The sequence below is a fragment of the Uranotaenia lowii genome, chromosome 3, assembly GCF_029784155.1.
Source record: "Uranotaenia lowii strain MFRU-FL chromosome 3, ASM2978415v1, whole genome shotgun sequence".
Lineage (NCBI taxonomy): Eukaryota > Metazoa > Arthropoda > Insecta > Diptera > Culicidae > Uranotaenia > Uranotaenia lowii.
Genome location: NC_073693.1, coordinates 196,294,387 through 196,308,486, shown reverse-complemented (window position 1 = coordinate 196,308,486; position 14,100 = coordinate 196,294,387). Strand labels below are relative to the sequence as shown.

Genomic DNA, 14,100 nt, shown 5'->3' with positions numbered 1-14,100 from the left:
ATGTTTTCGACAAAGTTGCTATCGTCTATCAGCTGCAACTTTGTTAAAGACAATTCTACTCTATCTTTTCAATTAAAAAAATTCGCTTTTCAAAATCATGAAAAAATGACATGTCCTAATAGCTAATTCTGTATGACATAAGAAAATTATTAGATGAGCGTCTTTGGTGAAGACATCTTTTGTATAAATCTTATAGTTTCTGCGTTATTAATTTTTTCTCGCCTAATTCCCGTTCTGGACAACTATGCAATGAAGAGTTAATCACCGTAAATATATTTTATGAAATTATTGATATTGATAGTTCTACACGAACATTACTTTAGCAGAAGGCCTCAGCCCTAATCTCAAACCTTGGGAGAACAGAATCGATTCTTGAGATGGGCGCATGATAAACGCGATTTTCCGGTACTAATTTCGACAAATTCGCCCTGTGGAAAAGCGATACAAAGATGTTCGTGATTTGATTTTTTGGGTGTTCGTTCAGGGGTGCCAAGTGCATTGATTATTTTTTTAATTGCATTGTTAATATTGAAAAACCTTTTCATGAGTTCTGAAAATTTGCAACTTTCCTGTAGATTTCTATTCGAATGTGAAATTAAATGCATCATTTGCCTGAACGAAATTACAACTTACTGTATTGCACACTTAATCGCTGTAGCGAATTATGTGGATATGTTTAAAATAATCAGAGCATGTAGGCGATTATTTTCAAAGTCAACATAGACGGAGCTTTCATTAATTTACTTGTTTGTACAAGTGAATAATTTTGGATTCGTTTAGAAATTAGAAACAACTCTTTTTAATCTACCAATTGTCACTTGAATTTATTGTTTATCAATGCGAAAAGATATATCCCCATTCAACACCTAATAACTTTTTTGTCTAATAAAATACAAAGTAACGGTCTTCGACAAAGTTGTTCAGTGGAAGATTTCCTTAAGGAATTTTATAAATTGGCACGAAAACCATCAGCTGTCTCGGCTTCACAGACGAAACAAAAATGATGTTGATTTTTCAGTACAAAATAATCAATTTTCCCATACAAACCTAAAAATTCAAATTTACTCATATAAACGTTACTTAAAAGTTCTACAAAAAATCATGGGTGAGTTCTGGACCACGACGAAGCTTTTAAGACCCCAAGGTTTGAGAAATTCAAAAATGACCTCAAATCGACTCAGTCTAATGGGGCATTCCCTTTAAAAAGAGTGAGACTCTTGAAACTATTATACAAACCATCCCTGCCCCAAAACCTCTTCGGATACTAAATTTCAAAGAAAACGTTCCCATTTGTATAAATTAGATGTAAGCTTTTATAATTATAAAATGCATTAAAATTGTGCTTGTTCAGCTTTTTGAAGATGTAAAAAAAATTCCAGCTAATAAATGCATGTAAATAAATCTCAAGAAATATGAAAAAACACCAAATATAGTCTAAAATATGCAATCTCGTTTAGCTTAATTACCTAAAAACGATCGTTTTGGCTCTTTGGCTCCATATCCTCAAATTTTGCTTTTGCTATGAACTGTTACTGCAGGCCTTATATTTTGTTTCTTAAGGGTATTTTCCAAAATTGGAAAAATGTGTGTATGAAGTAATGTTTTTATTGAAAAAAAAATCTATCAGAATAGATTTTCAGTGAAGACGAAGGTACGAAAAAAAAAAATTAGTAATATTTCGAAAACAAAAAGGAAAGCCAGGAATACTTAGCAGGCTAAAATCCTGCTTAATTCAGTCGGTAGAACTCCTCAATTCCTCTTAAATCTGATTAAAAATACGTTGCTTTCTTGAATCTGCATAAAAAAATGTTAATTTCTCTTAAAAAGTAAATGAGGATTAAAAAAACCTGGAAAGGTTAACTGGCAAGTCGTCCCCATTGCCTTATTATCATATTATATATAGGTCTGACGCACAGATTTTCGTACTTTTACACCAATTTATGATTACAACAATTATTAAATGTGCAAGCCGTGCTTTTGCTGACTGACAACCTATCTTGTTTATACGATTGCCAGTCGTGTTGTCGTGTTCTGCACTTTTTTCTCTGTAATCTCTACCAGTATCATACATAAAACGATTCCAGTTTATCACCTCGTAATGTGATCAATATATATTTTTGGTATCGGGTTCGCCGAGAAGTGGCTTTTGTTGTTGTTCATCAAATTATTAGCAGTAAATTTTGTGTCAGAACAAGTATCAAGGTTTTGAGTGTTCATTGGGGATTGAAGTAATTTTTATTTTGCATAGATTTTCAATTTTGGAAAAAAAATCATCTGTAGTTTTCGGGTATAATATTAGTACTTGACATATTCCAGAAAATTTAACATTGAACTATAAGTTTTTTTTATTTCCTGTCTTTTGAATTTCAATTCTTACTTTTAGTAGTTTCATGACTGGAGGTCTCGAGTTTTTGAAAACTGTGGTAATTTAATCTCGGGTTTTATAAGTTTAAGTCAAAATTATATCAAATAAGTTCAATTTTTGCCTTTTATGTTTTGGTGATTTTTTTTTTAAATTGACCATACGATTGTTTTGAGTTTTGGAACAAAAATTTCTTCTACTATAGACTGCAATTTTTATTAAACCCTACATTTAATAATTTTCTTGAAATTCATTTTAACAGTTGAAAATGCTCTAGGTCAGGCAAACAGAAATTCGCTGCAGCATTTTTTTTTACTTTTGTACAGAAAACTGAACCCTTTTTGAAAAGAGTTTTAATCGTTCATGATAAAAACTTGTACCGGAACCGAACAAAGTCAACAAAACTATTCTTTTATAGATGAGACATGCTCAGTTAAAACTTGTAAACCTGTCCAATGCATAACCTTCTCAAAGAATTAAAAAAAAGTTTAAGCAATGATTATTCTAATGAAACAAAATTTGATACCTTCCCACTGGTCGGTGATTAAGTCAGACCAATTTGACTTTTTAGCGCTTTTTTTCTGTTTTCCAGCCCTAGGAAACGCTGTGTACATTAAAAAAAAAGGATTTTTCTTTTTTCAGACAAAATTTTTGCAAATTTATTTCTTTATGAAATGAAGGGTTAGAGTCTTGCTCTATCTGATAGAACAAATCAATCAACTGATTTGTAATGAACAAATCAATCAACTGATTTGTAATGTTAGTCGATTGTATTCAATGATATCAAGGATTCGAGAATTCACTTAGAATTTTAAAATGAATGAATGTATACCTATATCGAGCAGGTCCTGTAAATAATTCAAGTATTCTAAAATTATGTTGTTAATTGTCATCAGGGTCTTTTAAACCATTATTAAACTAATGCTATTGGTCAGCATTACAGTCGAAATCAATTTTTATTGGATTTTAGTATTGATTCCTTACCGGAACAACTTGAACCATAGCAACAACAAAAAAAGTTAATATGTCTACACTACAGCATGCAGATGTGAAACCTGTGGTTGGTGGGCATTAAATCGAGTCTGAGAAATCTGTGTAAGTTGAAAATTTGTGTGAACAATCTATCTACAACAAAACTAAATGTTATTGAATGTTAACTTTGCTTCTAGGAGAAATCCACAAATGAATTGGTGCTACTACCGGACGAAAGCTGATCAACGTAAACATTTGTCGGAGAAGATAACCAAAGGTGGTTCATCGTTTGAGAAAGTGTTTTTTTTTAATTTGGATCATACTTGAAAACGAAAAAAATGTCTAGTATATATCAATGGTGGGAAGACGAGCGCATTACTGTTTTTTCTTCAAATATTGTATACAGTGTTGTGGTTTGAGTATTGAGAACGATCCATTAACGATGTTTTTTTTATCAACCGTTGAAAGAGTCAGATAGGAAAAGAGTTTGCTGCTTCTTCCTTTTGCCTTTGAATGTGATATACTTGAGATGGTTTTTTAGGACTACGATTAAATATTGATTAAAAAGGATTAATGATTAATGATGCTTCGCGTCGTAGCGAATAAAGATGAGATAAATGAACCGTATGATGAAAAGTGACAGTATGCGAAGTGAAAGAGATAGCGGAAGAGACAGAGAGAGTGATGGGGGATGATGATGAAATTTGAAGTGTTTTCGACTGATGTTCAGCGTAAAATTATTAATAGGAATAATGAAGATAATGGCGATGGTGCATACACGGGATGAAAATGAGAAGACATCGATCGTTTTATGGGTTTGATGGTGGGTGATGGATGAAAAGGGCGCCACCCCATGGTAGTGGAATGAAATGACGATTTAATGAGATTGTTTTTAGGAAAAATTGAATGATCGGCACCTGACATAAGGGTGGCATCGCATTGCTCAGAGGATTCGCTCGACTTGGCAGTGGTGAAATATTAGCTGCTGAGTAAGGATTTGTGTTTCCGGTAGACGAGGTCAGTGCACTGTACTGTCCATCGGCCAACGCGTGGCTGCTGGCACTCGAAGTCACACCGACGTTCATCGAACTGACGCCAGCTGTAATGGAACTGACTCCAGCGTTCCCCATCGAGCTCATTCCTATCGAGTTGAACCCAATCGAGTTGGGCACTGTACCGACTCCTATACTCGAAGGCAGGCCACTATTGGTCAAACCAGAGAGACCACCTAGCATCGATGTACTGTTCAATCCGGAAGTTAGACTAGTCGATGGGAGGTGGGGCTGATGCTGAGACATGCCGAGACTTGTACTTGTCAAGCCAGATCCCAACGATGACGACATTATTGGTCCAGTTGTTCGCGGGTGCTCTAGCTCGGCCAAAATACGATTGTCCTAAAATGATTAGGACATGAATCAGTTAAACGGCAACCCAGAAGTGTACTAAATAATTTAAACATAAACTTAACCAAACAACTTTGTTTAGACTAACTTCTATGTATTGTTTGCTAAACATGGATATTACTTCAGCCTATTCTATAGCTCTAACATTGAGAAATCGAATGGATAATAACTTTAATTTAGTTAAATTTTGTTACCGCAATTTCGAAAATCATAATCGAACATCAAACATCAAAATCTACAACACTTTTTAACGTCCACTTCCACGGAACTTATACCATAACTGCATTCGATTTTTAATGCCAATCAATACATACAAATTATTGTAAACGAAAATAATAGGAAAATAAACAATCGTTTCGCTAGTTCCACACACACATACATTAGCAATTTGTAAACGTGCCTGTTCGATCTTCGCCATAATCCTATCTATTTCGGTTCCTTGCTGTTGGGTAGGCGTAGGCGCCCAAGTAACTGTACTTCCTCCTCCGCCACCACCTCCTCCTCCTCCTGCTATCCCAACACCAACATTGACACTTCCGGTTCCACTCATTCCAATTCCACCCATTCCTCCAACGCCAGTAATGCCAGCAGTGCCACCGATGCCGCTCAAAGCTGACGTTGTTCCGAGAACCGAACTCGAATTGCCAACAATGCCCAGACTTCCGATGCTGTTTACCATGGCCACCGACGATGACGCGGGATTGCTTGTGATTGTGCTACTAAGGCCGCCAACCATACCGGATATGGACACGGAACTGGAACTGGCCGGCGGGCGACCAGGGCGTGACTTCAACGCCGCCGAAAGCTCTAGCTGTAGCTCTTCGCATCTGACTGTTTCAAGAGCGGCCTACAGTGTCGTGGGCATGGTCCAGATTTGCGCAAACGAAAGAGACAGTGGATGAATTGATTTTAATGCGGTTGTTGATCGGTTTCTAAAGAAAACAAATTATTGCATGGAAAGAAGGTAGGAAATGGCTTCACTACGAAAGATGGCGCAGAAACAATCAACACAGATTTAACGGCAACACTGCAACTACAGAGCAAAGTCAGCCTCTAAACTAGTTGAGAAGATTAGGAAAGCAATGTACTACACAGCCGCACACTGTTCAAATGTTGCCAAGCGGTCAGGATTATGTATGATGATATATTTCGACTAAACATAAAATAAAACCAAAATGAGTATGAGAACAGCTCTATAGCGTCGATGCAGACATATCTAGACACAAACAACTCAGAGGTGATAGATTACTGTGAAAATTTCTAAACATCGAGCTTAATATGATGAGCGATCTTGCAAATTCCAGACGCATAGTTCCGGTATTTTTTATAGATTTTAACTTGGCAAAGTTTTGGTAAAGCTGATTTTGGTTAGTTTCCTTATTGGTCAAAATAAACTAGAATGGATTTTCACGACGTTTTTCGGCCTTAAAATTAATCAGTTGTCCAGCCGTTTCGAGCTACTCTGGTATTCGCTCCTCTTCAGTGGACAATGTTACTACTACTTTAAAGTCTAGAATTAGTTCGTAGGTTGTGGCCATTTTGTTTTTTTTTCAAACTTTTTCTTATCGGCTTTATCAGTCTACTGGGCAGTGAAAACAAATATTGTTTTTACTTCCGACGTTTCGGTGATTTATTTTACCATTATCAAGGATTAAAAACGGGGTTTTCTTGTCGGAATTGGGTTTTTCAAAATGGTGAAAATTTTGAAAAACCCAATTCAGACAAGAAAACACCGTATTTAATCCTTCATAAAGGTGAAATAAATCACCGAAACGTCGGAAGTAAAAACAATATTCGTTTTCACTGCCCAGTAGACTGAAAATTTACCCACTATCAAAATTTCACAGTCGAAAGCAAAAATAAGATCAAACTTTTTCTTAATCCAAAACATTTTTTTATACAGGACATATTTACAATATAGGTAATTTTTGGGAAACAACTTGGCTTGAGATCGCATGGCGAAAATTGTTTAGAGAGAAAAGCTAGAAAGCCGCAAAGAGATAAGTAATGAGAAGAATATTGCAAATAGACTAAGACGATTTGAGATCATTTTCGAATTTATTAAATCCTGATGGTTCGTTTCGGTGCTAAACCCACTTATTTTTTTTTTTTGCAGAGCTTTTTTGTGGACTTTCGTGAAGCTTTTAAGTTTGTAAAGGAAAATTTACAGTTTGTTCTGAAAAACAACAAACATGATTTTTCTTTTAACTCTAGAACCAAGACATCTAGTTTTTAACTCACTTTATATTCTCAACAGGAAAATTTCTGCTGTTATTTTTTCGAAGACTGTGACTAAGCATCTCTTCAGATAACTGAGAATAAACCTTTTATTTAGAGATTTGCATTTTGGCAGTTAAATTGACTCGCAAAAGTGAAAATTGAGGGAAAACACCTATGGGCACAATCGATAATTATGTTTGAAGTTTGTGTAATTTTTGTAATTTTTGTAATTTTTGTAATTTTTGTAATTTTTGTAATTTTTGTAATTTTTGTAATTTTTGTAATTTTTGTAATTTTTGTATTTTTTGTTATTTTTGTAATTTTTGTAATTTTTGTAATTTTTGTAATTTTTGTAATTTTTGTAATTTTTGTAATTTTTGTAATTTTTGTAATTTTTGTAATTTTTGTAATTTTTGTAATTTTTGTAATTTTTGTAATTTTTGTAATTTTTGTAATTTTTGTAATTTTTGTAATTTTTGTAATTTTTGTAATTTTTGTAATTTTTGTAATTTTTGTAATTTTTGTAATTTTTGTAATTTTTGTATTTTTTGTAATTTTTGTAATTTTTGTAATTTTTGTTTGTTTGTTTGTTTTATTTATTTTTAAAGAGACTTTAAATTTATAATTCATTCGCCTCTTATTTTTTGTAATTTTTGTAATTTTTGTATTTTTGTAATTTTTGTAATTTTTGTAATTTGAGTAATTTTTGTAATTTTTGTAATTTTTGTAATATTTGTAATTTTTGTAATTTTTGTAATTTTTGTAATTTTTGTAATTTTTGTAATTTTTGTAATTTTTGTAATTTTTGTAATTTTTGTAATTTTTGTAATTTTTGTAATTTTTGTAATTTTTGTAATTTTTGAAATTTTTGTAATTTTTGAAATTTTTGTAATTTTTGTAATTTTTGTAATTTTTGTAATTTTTGTAATTTTTGTAATTTTTGTAATTTTTGTAATTTTTGTAATTTTTGTAATTTTTGTAATTTTTGTAATATTTGTAATTTTTGTAATTTTTAATTTTTTTTAATTTTTGTAATTTTTGTAATTTTTGTAATTATTGTAATTTTTGTAATTTTTGTAATTTTTGTAATTTTTGTAATTTTTGTAATTTTTGTAATTTTTGTAATTTTTGTAATTTTTGTAATTTTTGTAATTTTTGTAATTTTTGTAATTTTTGTAAATTTTGTAATTTTTGTAATTTTTGTAATTTTTGTAATTTTTGTAATTTTTGTAATTTTTGTAATTTTTGTAATTTTTGTAATTTTTGTAATTTTTGTAATTTTTGTAATTTTTGTAATTTTTGTAATTTTTGTAATTTTTGTAATTTTTGTAATTTTTGTAATTTTTGTAATTTTTGTAATTTTTGTAATTTTTGTAATTTTTGTAATTTTTGTAATTTTTGTAATTTTTGTAATTTTTGTAATTTTTGTAATTTTTGTAATTTTTGTATTTTTCGTAATTTTTGTAATTTTTGTAATTTTTGTAATTTTTTGTAATTTTTGTAATTTTTGTAATTTTTGTAATTTTTATAATTTTTGAAATTTTTGTAATTTTTGTAATTTTTGAAATTTTTGTAATTTTTGTGATTTTTGAAATTTTTGTAATTTTGGTAATTTTTGTAACTTTTGTAATTTTTGTAATTTTCGTAATTTCTGAAATTTTTTTTTTATTCTTTGTAATTTTTGGTAATTTTTATGACTTTTAAAATTTTTGTTCTTTCTATAATTTTTGTCTTTTTTGTCTTTTTTGTCTTTTTTGTCTTTTTTGTCTTTTTTGTCTTTTTTGTCTTTTTTGTCTTTTTTGTCTTTTTTGTCTTTTTTGTCTTTTTTGTCTTTTTTGTCTTTTTTGTCTTTTTTGTCTTTTTTGTCTTTTTTGTCTTTTTTGTCTTTTTTGTCTTTTTTGTCTTTTTTGTCTTTTTTGTCTTTTTTGTCTTTTTTGTCTTTTTTGTCTTTTTTGTCTTTTTTGTCTTTTTTGTCTTTTTTGTCTTTTTTGTCTTTTTTGTCTTTTTTGTCTTTTTTGTCTTTTTTGTCTTTTTTGTCTTTTTTGTCTTTTTTGTCTTTTTTGTCTTTTTTGTCTTTTTTGTCTTTTTTGTCTTTTTTGTCTTTTTTGTCTTTTTTGTCTTTTTTGTCTTTTTTGTCTTTTTTGTCTTTTTTGTCTTTTTTGTCTTTTTTGTCTTTTTTGTCTTTTTTGTCTTTTTTGTCTTTTTTGTCTTTTTTGTCTTTTTTGTCTTTTTTGTCTTTTTTGTCTTTTTTGTCTTTTTTGTCTTTTTTGTCTTTTTTGTCTTTTTTGTCTTTTTTGTCTTTTTTGTCTTTTTTGTCTTTTTTGTCTTTTTTGTCTTTTTTGTCTTTTATGTCTTTTTTGTCTTTTTTGTCTTTTTTGTCTTTTATGTCTTTTTTGTCTTTTATGTCTTTTTTGTCTTTTTTGTCTTTTTTGTCTTTTTTGTCTTTTTTGTCTTTTTTGCCTTTTTTGCCTTTTTTGTCTTTTTTGTCTTTTTTGTCTTTTTTGTCTTTTTTGTCTTTTTTGTCTTTTTTGTCTTTCTTGTCTTTTTTGTCTTTTTTGTCTTTTTTGTCTTTTTTGTCTTTTTTGTCTTTTTTGTCTTTTTTGTCTTTTTTGTCTTTTTTGTCTTTTTTGTCTTTTTTGTCTTTTTTGTCTTTTTTGTCTTTTTTGTCTTTTTTGTCTTTTTTGTCTTTTTTGTCTTTTTTGTCTTTTTTGTCTTTTTTGTCTTTTTTGTCTTTTTTGTCTTTTTTGTCTTTTTTGTCTTTTTTGTCTTTTTTGTCTTTTTTGTCTTTTTTGTCTTTTTTGTCTTTTTTGTCTTTTTTGTCTTTTTTGTCTTTTTTGTCTTTTTTGTCTTTTTTGTCTTTTTTGTCTTTTTTGTCTTTTTTGTCTTTTTTGTCTTTTTTGTCTTTTTTGTCTTTTTTGTCTTTTTTGTCTTTTTTGTCTTTTTTGTCTTTTTTGTCTTTTTTGTCTTTTTTGTCTTTTTTGTCTTTTTTGTCTTTTTTGTCTTTTTTGTCTTTTTTGTCTTTTTTGTCTTTTTTGTCTTTTTTGTCTTTTTTGTCTTTTTTGTCTTTTTTGTCTTTTTTGTCTTTTTTGTCTTTTTTGTCTTTTTTGTCTTTTTTGTCTTTTTTGTCTTTTTTGTCTTTTTTGTCTTTTTTGTCTTTTTTGTCTTTTTTGTCTTTTTTGTCTTTTTTGTCTTTTTTGTCTTTTTTGTCTTTTTTGTCTTTTTTGTCTTTTTTGTCTTTTTTGTCTTTTTTGTCTTTTTTGTCTTTTTTGTCTTTTTTGTCTTTTTTGTCTTTTTTGTCTTTTTTGTCTTTTTTGTCTTTTTTGTCTTTTTTGTCTTTTTTGTCTTTTTTGTCTTTTTTGTCTTTTTTGTCTTTTTTGTCTTTTTTGTCTTTTTTGTCTTTTTTGTCTTTTTTGTCTTTTTTGTCTTTTTTGTCTTTTTTGTCTTTTTTGTCTTTTTTGTCTTTTTTGTCTTTTTTGTCTTTTTTGTCTTTTTTGTCTTTTTTGTCTTTTTTGTCTTTTTTGTCTTTTTTGTCTTTTTTGTCTTTTTTGTCTTTTTTGTCTTTTTTGTCTTTTTTGTCTTTTTTGTCTTTTTTGTCTTTTTTGTCTTTTTTGTCTTTTTTGTCTTTTTTGTCTTTTTTGTCTTTTTTGTCTTTTTTGTCTTTTTTGTCTTTTTTGTCTTTTTTGTCTTTTTTGTCTTTTTTGTCTTTTTTGTCTTTTTTGTCTTTTTTGTCTTTTTTGTCTTTTTTGTCTTTTTTGTCTTTTTTGTCTTTTTTGTCTTTTTTGTCTTTTTTGTCTTTTTTGTCTTTTTTGTCTTTTTTGTCTTTTTTGTCTTTTTTGTCTTTTTTGTCTTTTTTGTCTTTTTTGTCTTTTTTGTCTTTTTTGTCTTTTTTGTCTTTTTTGTCTTTTTTGTCTTTTTTGTCTTTTTTGTCTTTTTTGTCTTTCTTGTCTTTTTTGTCTTTTTTGTCTTTTTTGTCTTTTTTGTCTTTTTTGTCTTTTTCGCCTCTTTTTTCTCATTGATTCAAGTTTTATGTTTTTTTTATCTTTGCATTCTTTGTAGTTTTTCAAATAATTGATTTTTGTCATTTTTTTTATGAGGGATCGAAGTAGTCATCGGTTGAGATATGACGTGTTTTGAAGAGGCTCCGGAAAATAAAATTTAGTTGCTTACTTTCAGGTAATTATAAAATTATGAAGACAGAGAAAACGGCATTCGATTGAGCGGGGCATTTTGGCAGAACGATAAAGGCTGGAAATAGCGAGAAGAATGTTTTGATTGAATTGAGGATGTCAAAAGCTCCATCTGCAACTGCAAGGACAGTTTGTCGCCACCGTTCGGAAAGAAACAGGAAACGGAAGCTCTCTATCGTCTAGAAAAATTCGAGCCGAAAGTGGTCTTTGGTTAAGAATTTCGAGGACACCAAGTTAAGTACTCTGTTGTTTTTTTTATTTTCTTTTAAAATTTGAAATTTTGATAATCGTCTCAGTCTTATTTGAATAATCTCTAACGTATGATGTTATTTTGCACAAAGGGTCGAATGTAAATTTTGAAAAATTTCATTTCTTTCGAAAAAAATTAAATTTATTTGATGAATGTTTTTATCATGACAAACTAAATTATAGTCAAGTATTATAGTGGATAGATGTTTAATAATTTGAAATTTAAACTATGTAATTTGTTTCTCAATGATAAATCTCTATTTAAAAACAGAAAATTAATTTAACGTATTTTTATACAGAAATGGATAATGTAATTTCTTGAAAAAGCAGTTGTAATGATAAGATCATTATTATAACAAAGTCAAAAGTCGGGATATTAACTATATTTATTTTGGAGAAATAATAAAATGAAAATCGATGGGCTTCCGTATTCAACATAAATAAGTATTGTAATTTCGATAAGATTAAAATTTTAATTGAGGCCCGAACGAATGTTCTAACTATTTGATATTCTATAAATAAAAATACGAAAAATTGATTATTTAAATTGCAATAAACTTAAAAATCGTTTGTTGGTCAAGGAAAACGTAAATAACTTTGAGAAATACAGCATTATTTCAAGCTGTTTGAAGACAGCTGATGAAAAAACGATAGTTTTGAATTTTCAACTCAAAAATACAGCAGTTGAAAGTCTCATGAAAAAACACTTGAATATGCATTGGAAAGATTGTTGGTTAATTATTTTTATGAACTAAAAAAATTAGTTAAAATTTGTGAATAGGAAATTGTTTATGACGTTTTTCTTTCTTCAATATTTTGATGAAGTGGTCAACACTTCCAAAAACTTTTATCGATTTTCAAACAGAATAAAATTATATGATGATGCCTTTTAAACAGACATTAAATTTAAATTTTTAAAAAATTGACTATCTATCTTGTACTTTCCATCTACATTTGTTTTTAATCGTTGGTTTCCAGTCATTTAAGCGCTAAAAAAAGGTCGAAATTTGAACCTTTTATACTTTGGTTTCAACAAATTCTGCATTTGTAGCTTTAATCGATGAATTCAATTCAACCACACAATAGTTGAATCAAACATATTGCACCATAAGCCACTGACCCAATTTTTATTGATTGATACATTGATATTATTTTTCAATTTCAAAATTACTTACAATATGATAAACTCATATACACTATTATTTTTTGGAGAAAATTAAGGTCAAATTGGATGCACAAAGCTGAAGCATCCATTTTGACATAAATTTACATCGGAAACATAATGGACCGAAGCCAAAAACGCTAAAAGGTATAAATTAAAACTGATCAAAATGTAAATTTGTTTTTTGTTTTTTTTTATGAACTGAATCCGAAACTTGTATCAAAATGTATTAGAGATTATAAATTAACAAAGTTGTGTTTATTCAAACTTCTACTCTCAAAGAGTTTACTAGCCTTATTTTAAATATCAGGAGACAATTTTTCCGGTACTATGCATTTAAATTTTCACTCGAAATAAGAAGCAACTAGAAACAAGAATTTTTAGAGTCCATTCAGAGTTCATTTTTGTCATCATTATACTTTACATACTCAAGCCTTTCAATGAACTGAAAGCTTTCAATAGAAGCTAATAGGGATGAGGAAAATAATTTTTTAAGTTCATCGTAACACTAGTCAAAAGTGTCTCCCAATCAATTCCTTCAACCCTTCTCCCAACCAAAATTGTTTTGCTAGGATGCAGAGGTAACCTCGGTCCTAAAGCACAAAATAGATCTTTCATCCTTTTCTCTTTCTTCCAATCTATCTTTTGACTACTAGGACGTGGCCGGTGCCGTTATTGACGTTAAAAGAGAGAGCATCAGTTTTGTGCAGTGTGAATGAGCTGCTAATCCCAAGCACTATTCATTTGACCTCTGATCAAAATTGATGGCCTCGGTCAATCACGGAGTAGCAACCATTGGCAATGTGGAACTTGTTCTACTGAGCCACGCCAGCGATCGTGGACCTCGAAGTGATTGTTATCATATGTTTTTGGAATCAGCAATGCATACATTTTCTACAACCATGCACTTCGGGTTTTACGTTTTAAGGTGGATGTGAGTAGTTAATCAAGCTAAGCTAAGCTAATTGATTTTTGTCATTTTTTTTATCTTTTTGGCTTTCCAAGACATTTATGGTTGATACTCTGTGTTATATGACAATTGAAAAATGTTGAATATTATTTCGCGATCAACTGAATCTTAAATTATCTTAAGTACAAACCTTGTAAAAAATTAATGTGCTTCACATGTGATTTGGAGGAATTTATGGTTTGTTGTACATGTAATTTCTTAAACATTCCATATAAAGCCACTGGTTTTCCGAAAGTTAAGTTGTGAATTTGAAAGTGAAGTTGCATTGAATCTGAATGTCATCAGAATTCAAACAGAGATTCTCAATACTATTTTTGAATACCACTACACAGTCAAAATTCTTGCTGGTGAGAAATTTACATACTTTGTGAGTTTAACATACATTTCTCCTGCAAAATCTTTTATCGTGGTAGGTAGTACTAGGTACTGAGTGCACAATTGGTAGAAGACCGATGATCTCGTACACTCGAGATGATATTTCCGCTCTTGCATATAATTATTCCAAGAACAAATGCAATTTGAGATAACTGCTTTATAGCTACTTCAGAAGATCAATCTGATAAACGTTCCATTTG

At 29.7% G+C, this 14,100-nt stretch overlaps 1 protein-coding gene across 1 annotated transcript in view; it reads right to left on the bottom strand.

Annotated features, from left to right (window-relative positions):
- The window catches only part of LOC129752985 (uncharacterized), a 157,896-nt gene that overhangs the window by 47,239 nt on the left and 96,557 nt on the right, over nucleotides 1–14,100 (bottom strand). The window contains exons 5-6 of the mRNA XM_055748776.1: nucleotides 5,138–5,584; nucleotides 4,252–4,728 (exon numbers count right to left, since the gene is read on the bottom strand). Coding sequence (XP_055604751.1) covers nucleotides 4,252–4,728; nucleotides 5,138–5,584 — 924 coding nt within the window. The remainder of the gene's footprint in view (nucleotides 1–4,251; nucleotides 4,729–5,137; nucleotides 5,585–14,100) is intronic.